At 36.4% G+C, this 14841-nt stretch overlaps 1 protein-coding gene across 1 annotated transcript in view; it reads left to right on the top strand.

Annotated features, from left to right (window-relative positions):
- SAMSN1 (SAM domain, SH3 domain and nuclear localization signals 1) overlaps positions 1 to 14841 on the top strand; it is a 211537-nt gene that overhangs the window by 104690 nt on the left and 92006 nt on the right. Inside the window, 3 exon segments of the mRNA XM_082460429.1 lie at positions 965 to 1002; positions 2752 to 2838; positions 9307 to 9386. Of these exon segments, the coding sequence (XP_082316555.1) occupies positions 965 to 1002; positions 2752 to 2838; positions 9307 to 9386 (205 nt within the window).

The raw sequence follows: 14841 nt of genomic DNA, 5'->3' as shown, positions 1-14841 counted from the left end.
AGTCAGTATTAAAATGTCTCTGATAGCCTCAAGTGCTTTTTTAACAGCAGCTAGTTTATTTGAATCACAATCCAAAGAAGATCCGTGTGATGCATTTTGTTCATGTTTCTTAATTTATAGGTCTTTCTCCTCATTTATTTGCTGAAGAAACTGGATTATTCGTTCTGAGGAATTTTCCATATTTTTGAATTTTACTGATTGCATCCTTGTGTGTGTGTGTGTATGCGTGTATATGTGTCTGTGTTTGTGTGTGTTTTAAACACGTGTTCTCTCTTCTGTTTCCTGTAAATTTTTAGTTAGATCTCCAGGCTTGGTAAGATTCAAGTTTGATTATCTATCTATATATATTTTAAAAGTAGGTCATCAGTGACTGTATATTTCCTGTTGCATTACATTGGAAGCTCATATATCTGGTTGTCTCTATTTTTACAACTGTGAAGTTGCTTAGTGGGTTCAGATGGTGTCAGACTGATCCATCCAGCACTAAGTTGCCCATAGGCCTTTCAATTAAAAACTTTAACAGCAACTGGTAATTATTGTCCCGATTTATTGTTTTATTAGGGATTGTATAATAATTATACTCAATTTGCAATGTTCTTTCTGTATTTATTGAATAGAATTATTTGAAAAAGAACTTTCCCATATGAACTATTTGATTATCTTGAGATGCATTCATGTCGAAATGGCCCACTCTTTTTTTTTTCTTTTTTGCAGGGGTAGGGGCGGTGAGATTTATGAAAGTTAGTTTCTTCATATTGCACGGAAATTTCCAGGCAAAGACTATACTTGTATTAACTGTACTTTGCCATCCAGAGTCAGGAAAATTCAGGTCCATGTGTAGAACTTAGAATTTATTCCTGCTCTCCAAAACATTGCACACATGTCTAAGTGATCTAATTTCTGTTCACTTAAAATATAAATTATTAAATCTAGACTTAAATATTGGTTTCTTTTATTTTTCTAGGTCAATCCGGAGATCTATGTCTGAAAGCAAAGTATTTGGTTAGTAATTCATAAGATTACTCATGCAAATGATATGTTCTCTTTCTCTAAGAGTGATTTTCTGCTGCTAGTGCCATAAAGCAACAGAAAGTAATGGATGAAAGTCAAATTGATTTGTCTTTGAATTTTATAGAAGAAATTTAAAAAAAGAAATGTGGCTCCATTCTAATTTTAAATGGCTAAGACAAATAAACCATTGATTTATTCAGAATAATTTCCTTTCATATTAAAAAAATAAGTCTTTTTGGCTTATTGGCTGACTATCTTCCAATTTCCCAACTTTAGCTTGGAAGGTCCATGGTCAAGATGATCTCTTAGATATCTTTTCATATCTAGGAATCTAGGAATGAATAAAAAAGAAATAAAAAATGGTCGAATTATAAAAGACTTTCTACAGCATTTCAAGCACCAGAGCTTTTCTTCAGTTTCTGTGGTTACAGTACCCATAGTAATAATAGGGGCAATTGGCTTGATTTGTATTTTAATTTTAAAGTAAATATCTAATTATTTTTAGAAAGTTAATGGAAGATATCTCTCTTTCCTTTACAGAATATAGAAAAATAGAATGTTTTATACTAATGATAAAACGTTTGTAGTGACAGAACAACTGGATTATTCAGTTAATAATTCCTTTTTTATCCAGTTCATCAAACTTGTGGGTACCCTTTCTCCCCAGCAGCACCTAGAAGTTGGATGCTCAAACCCCCTTTTTCCTCTTTTCAAAACCAGCTTCCTGGGTAGGGTATGAAAAGCACATTCAGGCCAAAGTAATGATCATCTGTGGATGCAACTACCAAGGGCATCTGCATTTTAATTGGGTCTGATATTCTTCCAGTGGCAACATCTACAGGGGCTGAGTCCTATCTCATTAGTCAAGGCCCTGTGGGCAGTAGTTGCTAAATATTTAGAATACTAGCCCTGATTTGAATAGTGCATGATCTGAAATAAAAGGAGGTAGTCACTTTTATTTTCCATTTATATATGCCCTTCTCATAGCATATTCAGTTTGTGCACATAAGACTCTAGATGTTTCCATGCTAAAATAATTCTTGGTGATCACCTGCCTTCTCTGTAGTCAAATATGAGAGCAAATACTGACTTTAAAAACAGCACAGCATGCTGTTTGTGTGATGCTTTTGTTGCGTTATTTAAAATTTGCTTTATCAATGGTGTGATACAGCATGTGGGATGATTAGTCTTCAGTAAACAGATTAGAAGGGATTCCAGTTCTTCATTCTGGTGCAGTTCACTTCTTTACAACATGTCTAGACCCTGCTCCAGGTGTTAGAAGGACAAGGCTGGGAAAATCATGGTTCTCCCAGTCAAGGATCTTAAGAGTTTCCTGAAACAACTCAGTGTTCTCTGTACACGCTTACTTAATCATTTTGTTAAAAACAGTGAAGAATGTGGAGGGTGGAGCTACTTTAATTGATGTATAAAAAATAAATGGTTATTAATTCAAGAAAAATACTCCAAAGAATAATGTAATCAAAAGCTCTCAAGAGGTATTTCAGTAGCAACCTTCTACCATCTATGCTTGAGTGCTTATGTAGTTTATGGAAATAAATGGGAAGCCACAGAACATCTGGGAGTGTCCATCAGGGACCAGAACTCCCTAGAATGGACCACAATGCTTTCTTAACATATTACTTACCAAGTTACAACCGTGTACTGAACTTGTTTTGATGTCAAATTTCTTACACAGATGTTACCGTGAATTCTTCTAACCAATCTTCTGCTTTGCTTTAGAGGGAAAAACTGTGAATGACACAACTTGGCAGGAACCCAGCAAGCCTGAGAATGATTCCCACATCACAAGACTCTGTCAGCTAAAAGGTAATTGCTAAATTTAGTTCAGCTGACTTTGCATTTTCCCAAAGCAGTTTAAAGGGCAGGTAAGAAAAATTTACATCTTTCTTCATTAAAATAAACAGTGCATTGTGGTCTACTTAAAAAGGAAAAACTAATAGAATAGAATGTATATATTATTAATAGAATATATACGTGTGTGTGTAGATATACACAGACATGCAGAAAGGAAGTAGAATTTAATTAAGTTGCCTGTTGAAGCAAAGAATAAGTTGCAAAAATATTTGAAAGTCTTTAATGTCTAAAAGAATGCAAAAATATATTAACAGTTGTGATTTTTAGGTTTTCTTTAAGAATTTAAGAGAAATAAACTTGACTATTAATGCAAAATTATGTCATTTTATGATTTAAAAAATCCCAAGAAAAGCAAATTAGCAGTCAGGTATAGGAAAATTTATTAATAATAAAAGACTTCATAATTAAAATTACTTAACTTTGGGAAGGTAATGAATAAAACAGAAAGTCCTAAGAGTTCAGAAAGATGAACAAGAACATAAAAAGTTGATCTGCTTGGTATTCTCCCTCCAATGTTACTGGAACAAGAAATAATTGCTCATGTTACTTATTGATTATTTAAGAGTTTCTGATTTTTAATTTTAAAAGATTTTTTAATATTTGGGGACAAAGGGAATTATAATGTATTTTTATAGTCAAGAATTTAATGGTTTGATTATACATTCTGTTCAGATTTTGCCTTTTGAACTCCATGAAGGAGCTCATAGATTTACAAAGTAATTATTTATGAAAATAATCATTTTCCATTGAAATATATCAATTTTATCCAAAATTGAATAATGTTTTGGTAAATAGTTTTAACTTAATTTTTAAATATTTACAGATTTCTCCATTATAAATAAATAAATAGGTGAAACATTTTGGGATTATTTTAGATATTTTCTTTTAATTATAGGAAATGTTTTATTAATATTGTGTTTTGATTGGATTCTGTCTTCACCTCATGAATGCTAGCTGTATTCATTCACACCTCAGTTAGTTAATCAAACATTCATCCACCCATCCATTCATTCATCCATCTCTTTAATAAGCGCGTGTTACTTTTAGATTATTGTACATTAATCTGAATAAAGAAGGTATAACTATATTACAGATTATTTTTAGTCATAAATTTTGCCATAAACCTCTTCAAGTATTCTATTTTCTTTAACTTCCTTTTTGTAAAATGTTGTGGGTTTTGTTTTTGTTTTAAATTTAGCAGTAATAGGTAAGTAATTCTATTATAGCTACACTGACAAAGCAGCAAAAAATCTTGGCCTGACTTGAGGTGCTTCTGATTAGTGATCTTTTCATTGTCAGAGAACAAAAAAGAACGCCTTTAAAGAAGACTTTTCAGCTTTGATATTTCTCAAATTCTTAAGCGCCCCTGTGTTCAGTCTGTGTGTGTGTGTGTGTGTGTGTGTGTGTGTGTGTGTGTGTGTGTGTGTGTGTGTGCACGTGTGCCTAAGAAGTTCAGCTGACATTTCAGCAGTACCAGCTGAGTCACAGGACATTTCTTGGGGATTAATGCTGTGCTAGAAAGAGTTGATGGCCTGAGACCAAGGCTGTTGGTTCCAATGTAAATTGAAGGGAGAAATTTAGTGGGAAAGGGAGAGCCACAAGTTGTGGACTTGAATTTTATGGGTGTAGTAGTTTCCTTTGGAAGGCTCAGAGTATTTCTAAGCAATCTGTGCCCTACATATCAACCTATAACGTTTCTTTCTCATTTTAAACACTACTATTTAGCTGTTAATTGCATAATTACTTAAGAGTGGTTTACTGGGCCTGAGGATAGGCAGCCTGTGAAGTTTACTGAGGTGAAGATAGGTAGGTGCATCGTTGTTACCATCCACAGCCCATTTTTTATTGAACACTAATGATGAAATTGTAAAGACCATCTTTCAATAAAACAGAAGAAAACATATAGGGAAACGATAGGAGTGACATAAACTCCTGAAGAATCTATTACATACTTCAAGAACCAAAAAAAGTCCATTCCTCTCAATTTCAATATCAAAATGGTATTTCCACATGACACAAGTTATATTAACAGCAATTCAGTCCTGAAGAGTATTGAGCCTGATGAAAGAAACTTCCACAGGCTATATTTAGCCAAGGATTTGTGCCTGGTGTTTTAATCCATAAAGATATTCACATACCCCAATAACATGATTGTGTTATGTTGCTTAAGACAAATTTTATCACAATAGTTGAGAGCCAGAAGCATTTTTAGTTTATGTAGTCCATTTCCTTCTTCTAAGAATACTTTCATCTAAATCTACATCTGTGATACTGAGACTACATCTGTAAAATACATGCAGGCTAAATTGAGTGCTCAGGACTTTACAACTGAAAGACTGGCATAATTTAGGTATCAAGAGAAATTAATCTATAATTCATGTTAATTGTTTTATTTTTAGCATTCTAAACAGGCAGAATATTCATAATATTCATTTTAGTAAATTAAAATCGATTTTTAAAATCTTTACATTTATTTTGGCCTCAGTTTTATGGGGGAAAAAAAAGCCTGAAAAGAATAAACTTTGAAATCTATGAATTGGAATTTACCCAAGATCAAGTTATGATTTAAGTAAAGATATTTTCAAGAACAGGGTTTTCATTATTTTATACCAGAAAGTGCAAACAATAAAAACAAAGCAAAATTTTAAAAATGATAAAGGAAACAAAATGCACTTGGAGATTTAGAGAGTTTTTTCAAATGGCGTTACTGTGATAGACTATTCCATGAAACAGAAAATATGTGAAAATAATTGGCTATGTTTGTAAAGGATATAAGGGGCTGGATATATTCAGGAAACATGGTTAGTGATGGAAGGAAAATTAACTCCATTCATGCTGCTGCAAAATTATTTTTAAAATAAATCCTCTTTACATATGATTTTGATGAGATTCATTATAAAAACCCCATTGGTAAAGATATTAGGACCTTCCAGTTTAACACTGGAGTTACCATTAGTTTGAAATATTCTTTCCTGAATTCTAGTCAATATCATTATTTGGCCAGCCTTTTCAGAGTAAGCATAAGCATATAAATATTTCAGCTTAACTTCTCGAGATCTTATTAAGTCTTCTTCTTTACTGGCTTGATACCCTCATTTTCAAGATGGTAAATGTATAGAGTCACAGGTGTATTTACCGTTCTGCTTAATTTTCAGGGACCACAATTTGATTGAGACATTATTTCCCAAGAGCATGTACTTTAACTCTGTTTAGACTGGACTACATGAGGAATGACAGAGAGAAGTCTGATCTCACACCTGAATGTCTGCTTATGATGCGGGAATAAACTTCCTAAGCAAAGGCTGCCTGCCACAGCAAGCTTCTTTTATTTCTAAGGAAGCCTTTCTGAATTGAATGACAAGAACACTCTGAGTTCTAGTGTTTTATACCAATAAATCTTGGTATCCCTTCAATTCTTTAGGAGAGTTCTTACTAGAATTATAGTTACCTGAGTATGGTCCGAAGTCTAATTTCCATTAGAATCACCTAGAAGCTGATTAGAGATATTGCTTGTTTAATCAAATCCCCCCCCTTTTTTTTTCTGCATCTGCATTTGAAGGGCAGTTGGAGTCTGAACATTTATGCTGGAAGATACATTCTTATGTACACTGTCGTTTGTGACCCGCTGATGTAGTTCATGCATGTACAGATAATCTATTGCTACAACAAACCACCCCAAAACGTAATGACATAAAGCAAAATGTTATTCGTCTCATGGATTTTGCAAGTCAGGGATTCAGTCAGGGTAGTGCTTCACAACGTCTGAGGCTTCCTCTAGGAAGACTTGAATGACTGAGGAAGACTTAAATGTCTGGTGGCTGGAGTCATCTAGAGGTTTCTTCACTTACATGTCTGGTACTCGTCTGGGATAACTTCAGGTTGGGCTCAGCTGGGACTGTCAACTGGAGAACTAATAGGTGGCCTCTATTTGAGCTTTTCCCAGGCTAAAGGCTGGGTTTCAAGAGGGAAGGACATGAGAGGGGGCTTCACACATCACACAAGGAAGTGTCTTGAGAGTGAGCGTCACAAGAGACCCAGATAGAAGCTGCCAGCCTTCTTCTGACCCAGACTTGGAGGTCACAAAACATCACTTCCACTGCATTCTCCTGTGACAAGCAAATCACTATGGCCAGTTCAATTCAAAAGAAGGAGAATTAAACTCCATTTCTTGGCGGAGGAGTGCTAAGGTCATATTGCAGAAGAACATGTGCTATGGGAGATATTGTTGTGGCTGTCTTTGGAAAATATAACCTGCATATTGCCTAATTCAACTATTGCCTTTGTTGCTGCTTCGGACCAAATTGCTCCTATCTTTATAAATGTTTTTGGTAGGATAACATTTGGGAGATTAGAAATAAATAAAATGTATAAGATTACAAAACAAAGAGTTAATCTTCATAAAGTGTCATTTTCCTGGTGTCCCTTTCTTCATCCAAAACCCTCAGAAGTCTCCCATTTTTTAAGCAGAGGCCACAAATGGGTAGCTTTAGAAGTAAATTTATTTTGAGAAAAAGCTTTTTTAGGCCATACAGTATTTTAAAAGTCAGGAAATTTTACCTTAAAATTCATATATTTATACTCTATTGAAAAACATGAGGGACATTGTCAATTCTGGGTCCAAAGTCTGAGGTGATTTCTGTTGAGAGAGCTGAGAACAGTGGCTGCCCGTCAGCAATGGCGGACCTTCACCTCACCACAGATCTCCCAATGTCTCCTTGAAAAAATTCACTTCATTGAGTTAAATTACTTATTTGCCTTCTGTAGATGTTTATATTTGCAGCATTGGTCTCGTGGGTTATGTCCACATTCCTCCAACTGGCACTCAAGGTCCATTGCCATTTGGCCTTACTCACCCACCCGGGCTCACCTCCTCTTGTGCAATATCCAGAACTGCCCTCTGACGTGACCAATCTCAATTTCTACATTTAACTAAACATGTTGCACTTATTCCACACTATAGGCTAGTATTCACAGCATTGCTGCTGTATCTGTAACTTTTCCTTTTCTTCTGCCTTTCCAAACAATCTCCATTCTTCAAGCTTCCATTGAGGCCCTGCGTCTTCTGGGAGGACTCTGGGTCCTAGTGCTCTCTTCCCACCGTAGTGTCTGAATCACTCTTTTTACTGCCTTGCACTGTTATGTAAGTGATATAAATGCATTCTACACATCCCTCACTCTGTGGCTTCCAGATTCGAGAGTACAGGAGTCTACTTCACTGGTGTTTTCCTGAGCCCAAAAGAGTAATTATAGAGGGAGCTCTCCAAAATTCAGGTTAGAGGGCTCAACAAAAAGAAAAGAGATGAAAAGGAATATAGGAACAGAGGAAAGAAATTTTTTTTCTAAGTACAGAAACTAAAAAAAAAAAAACGGTGTAAAAACTCTGTTTCTATCATTCTGACTGTGTGATGGCAGATCTTTCTTCAAAGAGCCAGATCACAAAACCAGCTCATTTTAAAATTTCAGTATTTTCTGGAGCCCTGTAGTGTGGTGACTCTGATGTGAAATATCAACTAGGTGGTGTAAATAATTCTGAGACTGAGCTGTGAATTTAATATATTTTTAACCATAGCTATAATGGGGATTGGGGGATAAACCTGCTCCTATTTTTCACTATGTGTGGAAGGTAGGCCTTGCCTCTTCCTTCCTCCTCCTCAGAATACAAGAATGAGGAGTAGTGGAAACTTGAAGTAGTAGTAGTGACTAGAAGTAAAAGGGAGTGAAGGTGAAAGGAAAAGTCATTGGCCTGGAGGCCAGGTGATTTCTGTGGGTCTCAGTATCCTCATCTGTAAACTACGGGGCTTGGATTAAGTGATCCATGAAGTCCTGTCTTCTTTTAGCACACTGTGTATGTCAGATTTATATAAATGGAGCCCCTTTTACAGGGCCTGAAACGAAAATGCTGCTATCTTTTGAAAAGGTTTCATTTAGCTGCAAGCAAATGGATGACACACTCCAAAGCTTTTACCAAAGCAGGCAGAGAACAATTTCAACATAAATAATTCATGCTGAGAAGACATAAGCTAATGAAGCTCAAAATGCCAGGGATGGAAAGCTCGGTTTAACAGAAACAAGTGAGGTGATAACATTACCTCATAGCATTTTGAAATTAGAAGTGGTTTAGTAGCTCAGATGCTGCTCTTTTATAAGTGGGAAGGAAACTGAGTCCCAGAGAAGTTCCATGGTTTGCTCAAGGACACAGCTGGTCAGAGGCATTCTTTATTTTTTTTTGTTAAATTTCTATTTTACTTTGATTGGTTTCTTATAAGAACAGTGTATCTTTAAGAAAGTAAACGTTCATGGTCTAGTCAATATAATGCCTTAATAGACTAAAGAAAAATATTTAAGTATTCAATTGCACTTTAACTTCTTAAATCTTGTAATTTCTGATAATCTCTGTGTAACGTTTACCTCTTTTCATAGATCTAAATGAAGATGATTTTCTTTTGAGTAATAATACACATATTCTTCAAGGAAAAAATCTACAAGGCATTTCGTATCAGGTAATGTGAATAATCAACATTTACATGGTGTTTTGTGAAAATCATCTTGTTATTGATGTGTACGTAGTGTACAATACTTAGCCTTGTAGCTATTTTGTATTTAGTTACTGCAGGCTGTTTTGTAATTCATATGCTTATGTCTCTGTGAATTGGAATATAAATGAAAAAATTAAATGATGACGAGTTAATAGGCCATTTTGATTATGCAAAACATCATGCTCTATAGCCTTTTGATAAGTAACTCTGAACTTGGTAAATTAATATGCTGGGATTTTCTCTGACAAGACCTGTGCTAAGTGTTTAGAACTATCTGGCAATCTTCAGTGAGTGGCATGTCCCTCATGTTTTATGCTTGATATAAAAACATATACTGTGATTGCTGACATATCCCTTTAAAACTTGCATTAATTAGCCCAGGAGTTCAAGCAATTAAGAATGTCTGAACCTTGGGCCTCCCGAATAATAACATAGCATTAATTAACAGCCAAATAATTGCTATTCACCCTGTAACAAAAAATCACATATGAGTCAATAGGGCCAACTCAGTCATCATACTGATTTTTGATATTTTTCTGACAGCCATAGGGTTCTCTTTAATCATTCTGATGGTTTTATTAGAAAATTTAGAACTGACCTTCCTCAGCACAGTAGACTGTTCAATAGGCAGAGGGTATGTAGCATATGAATTATGAGGGGTTGATTTGGTGAGGAAAGGGGACTCAAATTCCTAAATCCAACCTGATTTCTGAGGCTGTCGGAGGTCCTCCGATGAATTAGACAGTGGGCCATAACTTTTGATCAAGCACGGTTTCCGCTGGCTGCTCTGATGCCGCCGGAGTTATGGAACTGTGCTCCCGAGAGGGCGGCTGCACCAGTTTGCACTTTGCCGGGAAGTCTGTCAACCGATGGGTTCCCCTGCAGTGCACGGCTGAGAGCTCTGAAAACAGACAGAGCTCTGCTGGAGTCTTAGTTTGGCCCTCGTAGCTATACGACCTAGGGCAATTAATCTCTCGAAGCCTCAGTTTTCATCATCTGTAAAATCAATCTATAAAGAACCTATATCTCATGGCTGTCATGAGGATTAAGTGAAATACTTCATTAAAGCACTTAGCCTCATGGCTGGCATTTAAGAGATGTTTTTAAAAATTTAGTTGTTGTTATAGAGTCTCCTCTCTTCTCTTTCCCCTTCCTCCTCCTCTTACTCTTTGCAAGAACTTAATGACCCTTTCACGAGCACAGCTGGCAGATTATCTCTGAAACATGCAGTCTCATCCTCCCAAATTTAGATGAGCCTAAGTGAAACACTGTCTGATAGCAAGGAAAAAATAACAACTGGTGTATAGTAAGAGCTCTCCTGACATGTTTTGTGCCCAGAGGAATTCTTCTTTAGGTCTTTAGTAGAAAAATAGAACTATCTCTTAGAAATAAGAAAATGATGTAGAACATTCTTAGACTAAAGGGTTAAAGATAAATCTTTAACACCAAACTTTCTGTGCATTTTAATTGGCTAAGAAATGATTCTTCTAGAATGGTAACCATTCAAATGTACTATGTAGTTTATCACTAAAGATTAGTTGAGGGAATTCATACCCAGTGACAGACAGACAGGAGCTATCTAATCTAGAAATCTTCATTTGAGAGTTGGGAGGTGGTCTTATCTATCTTTAATATCCCTCTTCTTATTCATAGTAGGCATTCAATTGAGCTTAGTTAATTAAGAAACACTTTTTCTGTATGACAGAATACTTCAGTGTAACAGAGTATTATTAAATATTAAGCAGCACTATGAAAATTATTAATATATTAACTCCTCGTGACTGAGGAAAAGAAAAGTAGAAGCAGTTTACCCTTTGAAAGATGAAGGAGAGAGGGAACCATTCTCCGGTGTGAAGGGGAAACTGGCCTTTTGGTGGAATCCATAAGAATGGACTTTGGCACAGACTGTGGCCTCTCATCATGTGAGCAAATGACTTAGCAGAGCATTGTTTCTCCAAGTGTGGCCTGGGGACCATCTATATCAGAATAACTTAAGGTATTTGTTAAAAATGCAGATTTCTGGGCCACACCCCGGTCCAACTGAATTATCATGTCTGGGGTCCAGGAATCAGTATTTTTATGTGAGTTTTCAGAGGTGGCTCAGTACACAAACCATGAGACTCTGGGAACCAGATAGTTGATGAGAACGTGTCTGCAGACTTGATGTCTCACGTATTTTCACTTTACAAGCCCCAACTTGGTTCAGTTCTGGTCTGGGAAGACAACAGCCTCCTGGAAAAACCAAAGTTGAGAGTTGTTCCATATTACAGGAATGATACGCATTCATTACAGAACTTTTTAGAACTATATAAAAGTAGAAACGATCAAAATACTGAATAATATCTTAAAAGGGTGAATATTTTCATATCACTGGCCATTTTACTGAATATCATTAACATGGGATAAAGTTCATAAGATGTAAAACATATTATAGTTATTATTACCCTAGGACCATGCCTACAAAATAGATTTTGGACAATACAAACATTCAGAATAAAAGATTTAAACATGAATTGAATTTCCAGCCAGAAAACACACAAAAAGACATGTTTCCTTCATGTTCTCAAACTGAGAAGAAGATCTCAGATGTGAAAGAAAGTACAAGGAACCAAGTGGCAGGAGTGTGGGAAGATATTTATGGAATGCTTTCTCCAATACTGACTTTACTCCGTGAATATTTTTGTCTACTTGGCCTGGGATTAGTTTGTTGGAGAACCAGGCTTGCAGGAGAAGTGCTCAAGGGGAGAGTTTGAAGCAAAGCCAGCTGCCTGGTACTATGATCATTATAACGACCATAAAGAATATCTTGGGGCAACTTGACTCCCAGCCTTGATTTTTGTATCCTTGTTCTTGTTTGTTCTTTTCCGGCAGCATTCAGATGATGGCTCAAACCTTTTGTAGCATATTGAAAAGGGTATAAAATATGCAGTAATACGGACTTTGGGCTAATATATTTTCAAAACTGTTTCATGCCTCATTTCTCACGTAAATTCTTTGGTTGCATTCAGCCTTCAGAGCACCATTCATATTCATGATCTAGAAGAGGGATAACATTTATTACTTTCAGTGCTAGTGGTATTCAGCACTGTCAAGTACCCCCAGCCAGGAATGCACCAAAACATTTTCTCCCTGAGCAACTTCCGTGGAAAAAGTGTTGCTGAATGAATGAATTTTTTAAATATTAAAGTAAATATTTATATTTATACACAATATATTTATAAAATATATAAATATATTTATATTTTTATTATATATTTACATATAAATATATATTATAAAAATATGTTTTATTATATATATACATGTAAATATATATTTATATTTTTATAAAAATATATGTATATTCCCCAAAACCTTAGGGTCCCTAAGGTTAGAGTGTTAGATCACTCCATACGCTTTCAATCAATTTCTTTCTTGATGTTCTTTTCTACGGCAACTGTAAGGATAAGTATTTGAATTGTCAGCCTCCCCTGCAGTTAGGGGTGGTCATGAAACCACATTCTGTCCAATGAGATGTAGTCAGAAATGCCTGGGGAGGGCTTTCTTTTTTGAAAAAAAAATAAAGCAAAGCTTCATGAGGAGAAAGCTTTGTCCTTTGCCCTTCTCCCTCCCTGGAGCTGGAACTTGTTATCTGGTAAGTTAGCAGCTATCTTGCAACCCTCAGGGCAAAAGGCACATGTTAAGGATGGTGAAGCAGGCAAATGCGTGGAGCTTTATGTATCATTGACATTCTTGAGTAACTGCATCAGCATTGGACCACCTATGTCTGGACTTCTTATTGTGTGGAAATATAAGCCCCATACTTGTTTAAGCCACTATTGTTAGGTTTTCTGTTCCTCAAAGCTGAATGTATTCCTAACTGATATACTTTATTTTTAGAACGGTTACTTCTGCTAATGCTGAATCCTAATTGGTTTAAGATATTAGACCAAACTGTGCTCACAGAGTTGGATGACGTCTAGAATCAGCTCTGACTGTACAATCTAGACTAGCCTCCTTCAATTCTCAAGCAGTGTAATCAGCATCTAGAGTTGAGAGTTAGTCATTTAGTCTGTAAGATGAAAATTAGATTAATAACAAAAAAATCTATGGACCACATACAGTTCATTGGCTATATATATACTTAAAACTGTATCCAGTACAGCACAGCATTGTTGGGAAAGGTGTGTATATTAGATCAAAGCAGAATTGCTTTTTGGTGAGCTTAACTGAGGTCATGACACCAAGTGACTGGGGAAGAGCTTTAAGGTTATGCTGTGATCTTCTTGTTAACAAGCAGCAGAGGCAGGTCCCTCATTAGGTTTCATCAGCCAACTTTTCTGTGGTTCTAAGCAAAGTTGTGAACAAACCATAAGGCAGGAAAAAAAAAGAGGCCAAAATGACAGATTATTTAAATAGCTCCTGAAAGTGTCAACTAAAAAGTAGTCTTTATGTGTGATGTGATCACTTAAAGATGAACTAATGATGTTGTGCATTGTTCTTATTTTCAAGTACTTTCTTCTCCATTATATAACTTTAGCTACTATATTATCTGTTGCTACATAACAAATTACCCCTAAATTCTTAAATTTATTTATTTATTTATTTATTTATTTATTTATTTATGGCTGTGTTGGGTCTTTGTTTCTGTGCGAGGGCTTTCTCTAGTTGCGGCAAGTGGGGGCCACTCTTCATCGCGGTGCGCGGGCCTCTCACTATCGCGGCCTCTCTTGTTGCGGAGCACAGGCTCCAGATGCGCAGGCTCAGTAATTGTGGCTCAGGGGCCCAGTTGCTCCGCGGCATGTGGGATCTTCCCAGACCAGGGCTCGAACCCGTGTCCCCTGCATTGGCAGGCAGATTCTCAACCACTGTGCCACCAGGGAAGCCCACCCCTAAATCTAAGGGCTTAAAACAGCAAACATTTATTATGCCACAGTTTCTGTGAGTTAGGAGTTTGGTAGTGGTAAAGCTGGGTGATTCTAGCTCAGGGTCTCTCATGAAGTTGTAATTAAAATGGCATCTGAAGGCTGCCTAAGCTGAAGGAACTGCTTCCGAACTCCCTCCCGTGGCCGCAGCCAGGAGGCCTCAGCTCCTTGTGGGAGGAGCTGTCCGGAGGCATCAGTCTCTCACCATGTTGGACTTCGCACGGGGCTGCTTGAGTGTCCTCGCAGCATGGAATTTGGCTTCTCCCAGAGTGAGTTATCCAAGACACAGAGTAAGAAGGAAACCAAAATGCCTTCTAAGATCTACTCTCAGAAGTCATATACCATCACTTCCAGCTTATTTTATTTGTTAAAGGCAAGTTAGTAAATCCAGCTCATACTAAGGGGAGGGGCCTTATGACCCATGTTTTGAAGAGAGCAGTATAAAACAATTTGTGGGTATATTTTAAAACCACCAGAGCTACCTAATAATATTTTGAGGCTACAGGTGGAGGACA

Source organism: Balaenoptera physalus (assembly GCF_965194825.1).
Source record: "Balaenoptera physalus genome assembly, chromosome: 4".
Classification (NCBI taxonomy): domain Eukaryota; kingdom Metazoa; phylum Chordata; class Mammalia; order Artiodactyla; family Balaenopteridae; genus Balaenoptera; species Balaenoptera physalus.
Note: the sequence above shows the minus strand (reverse complement) of the source record. Positions and strands in the feature narration are given on the sequence as shown.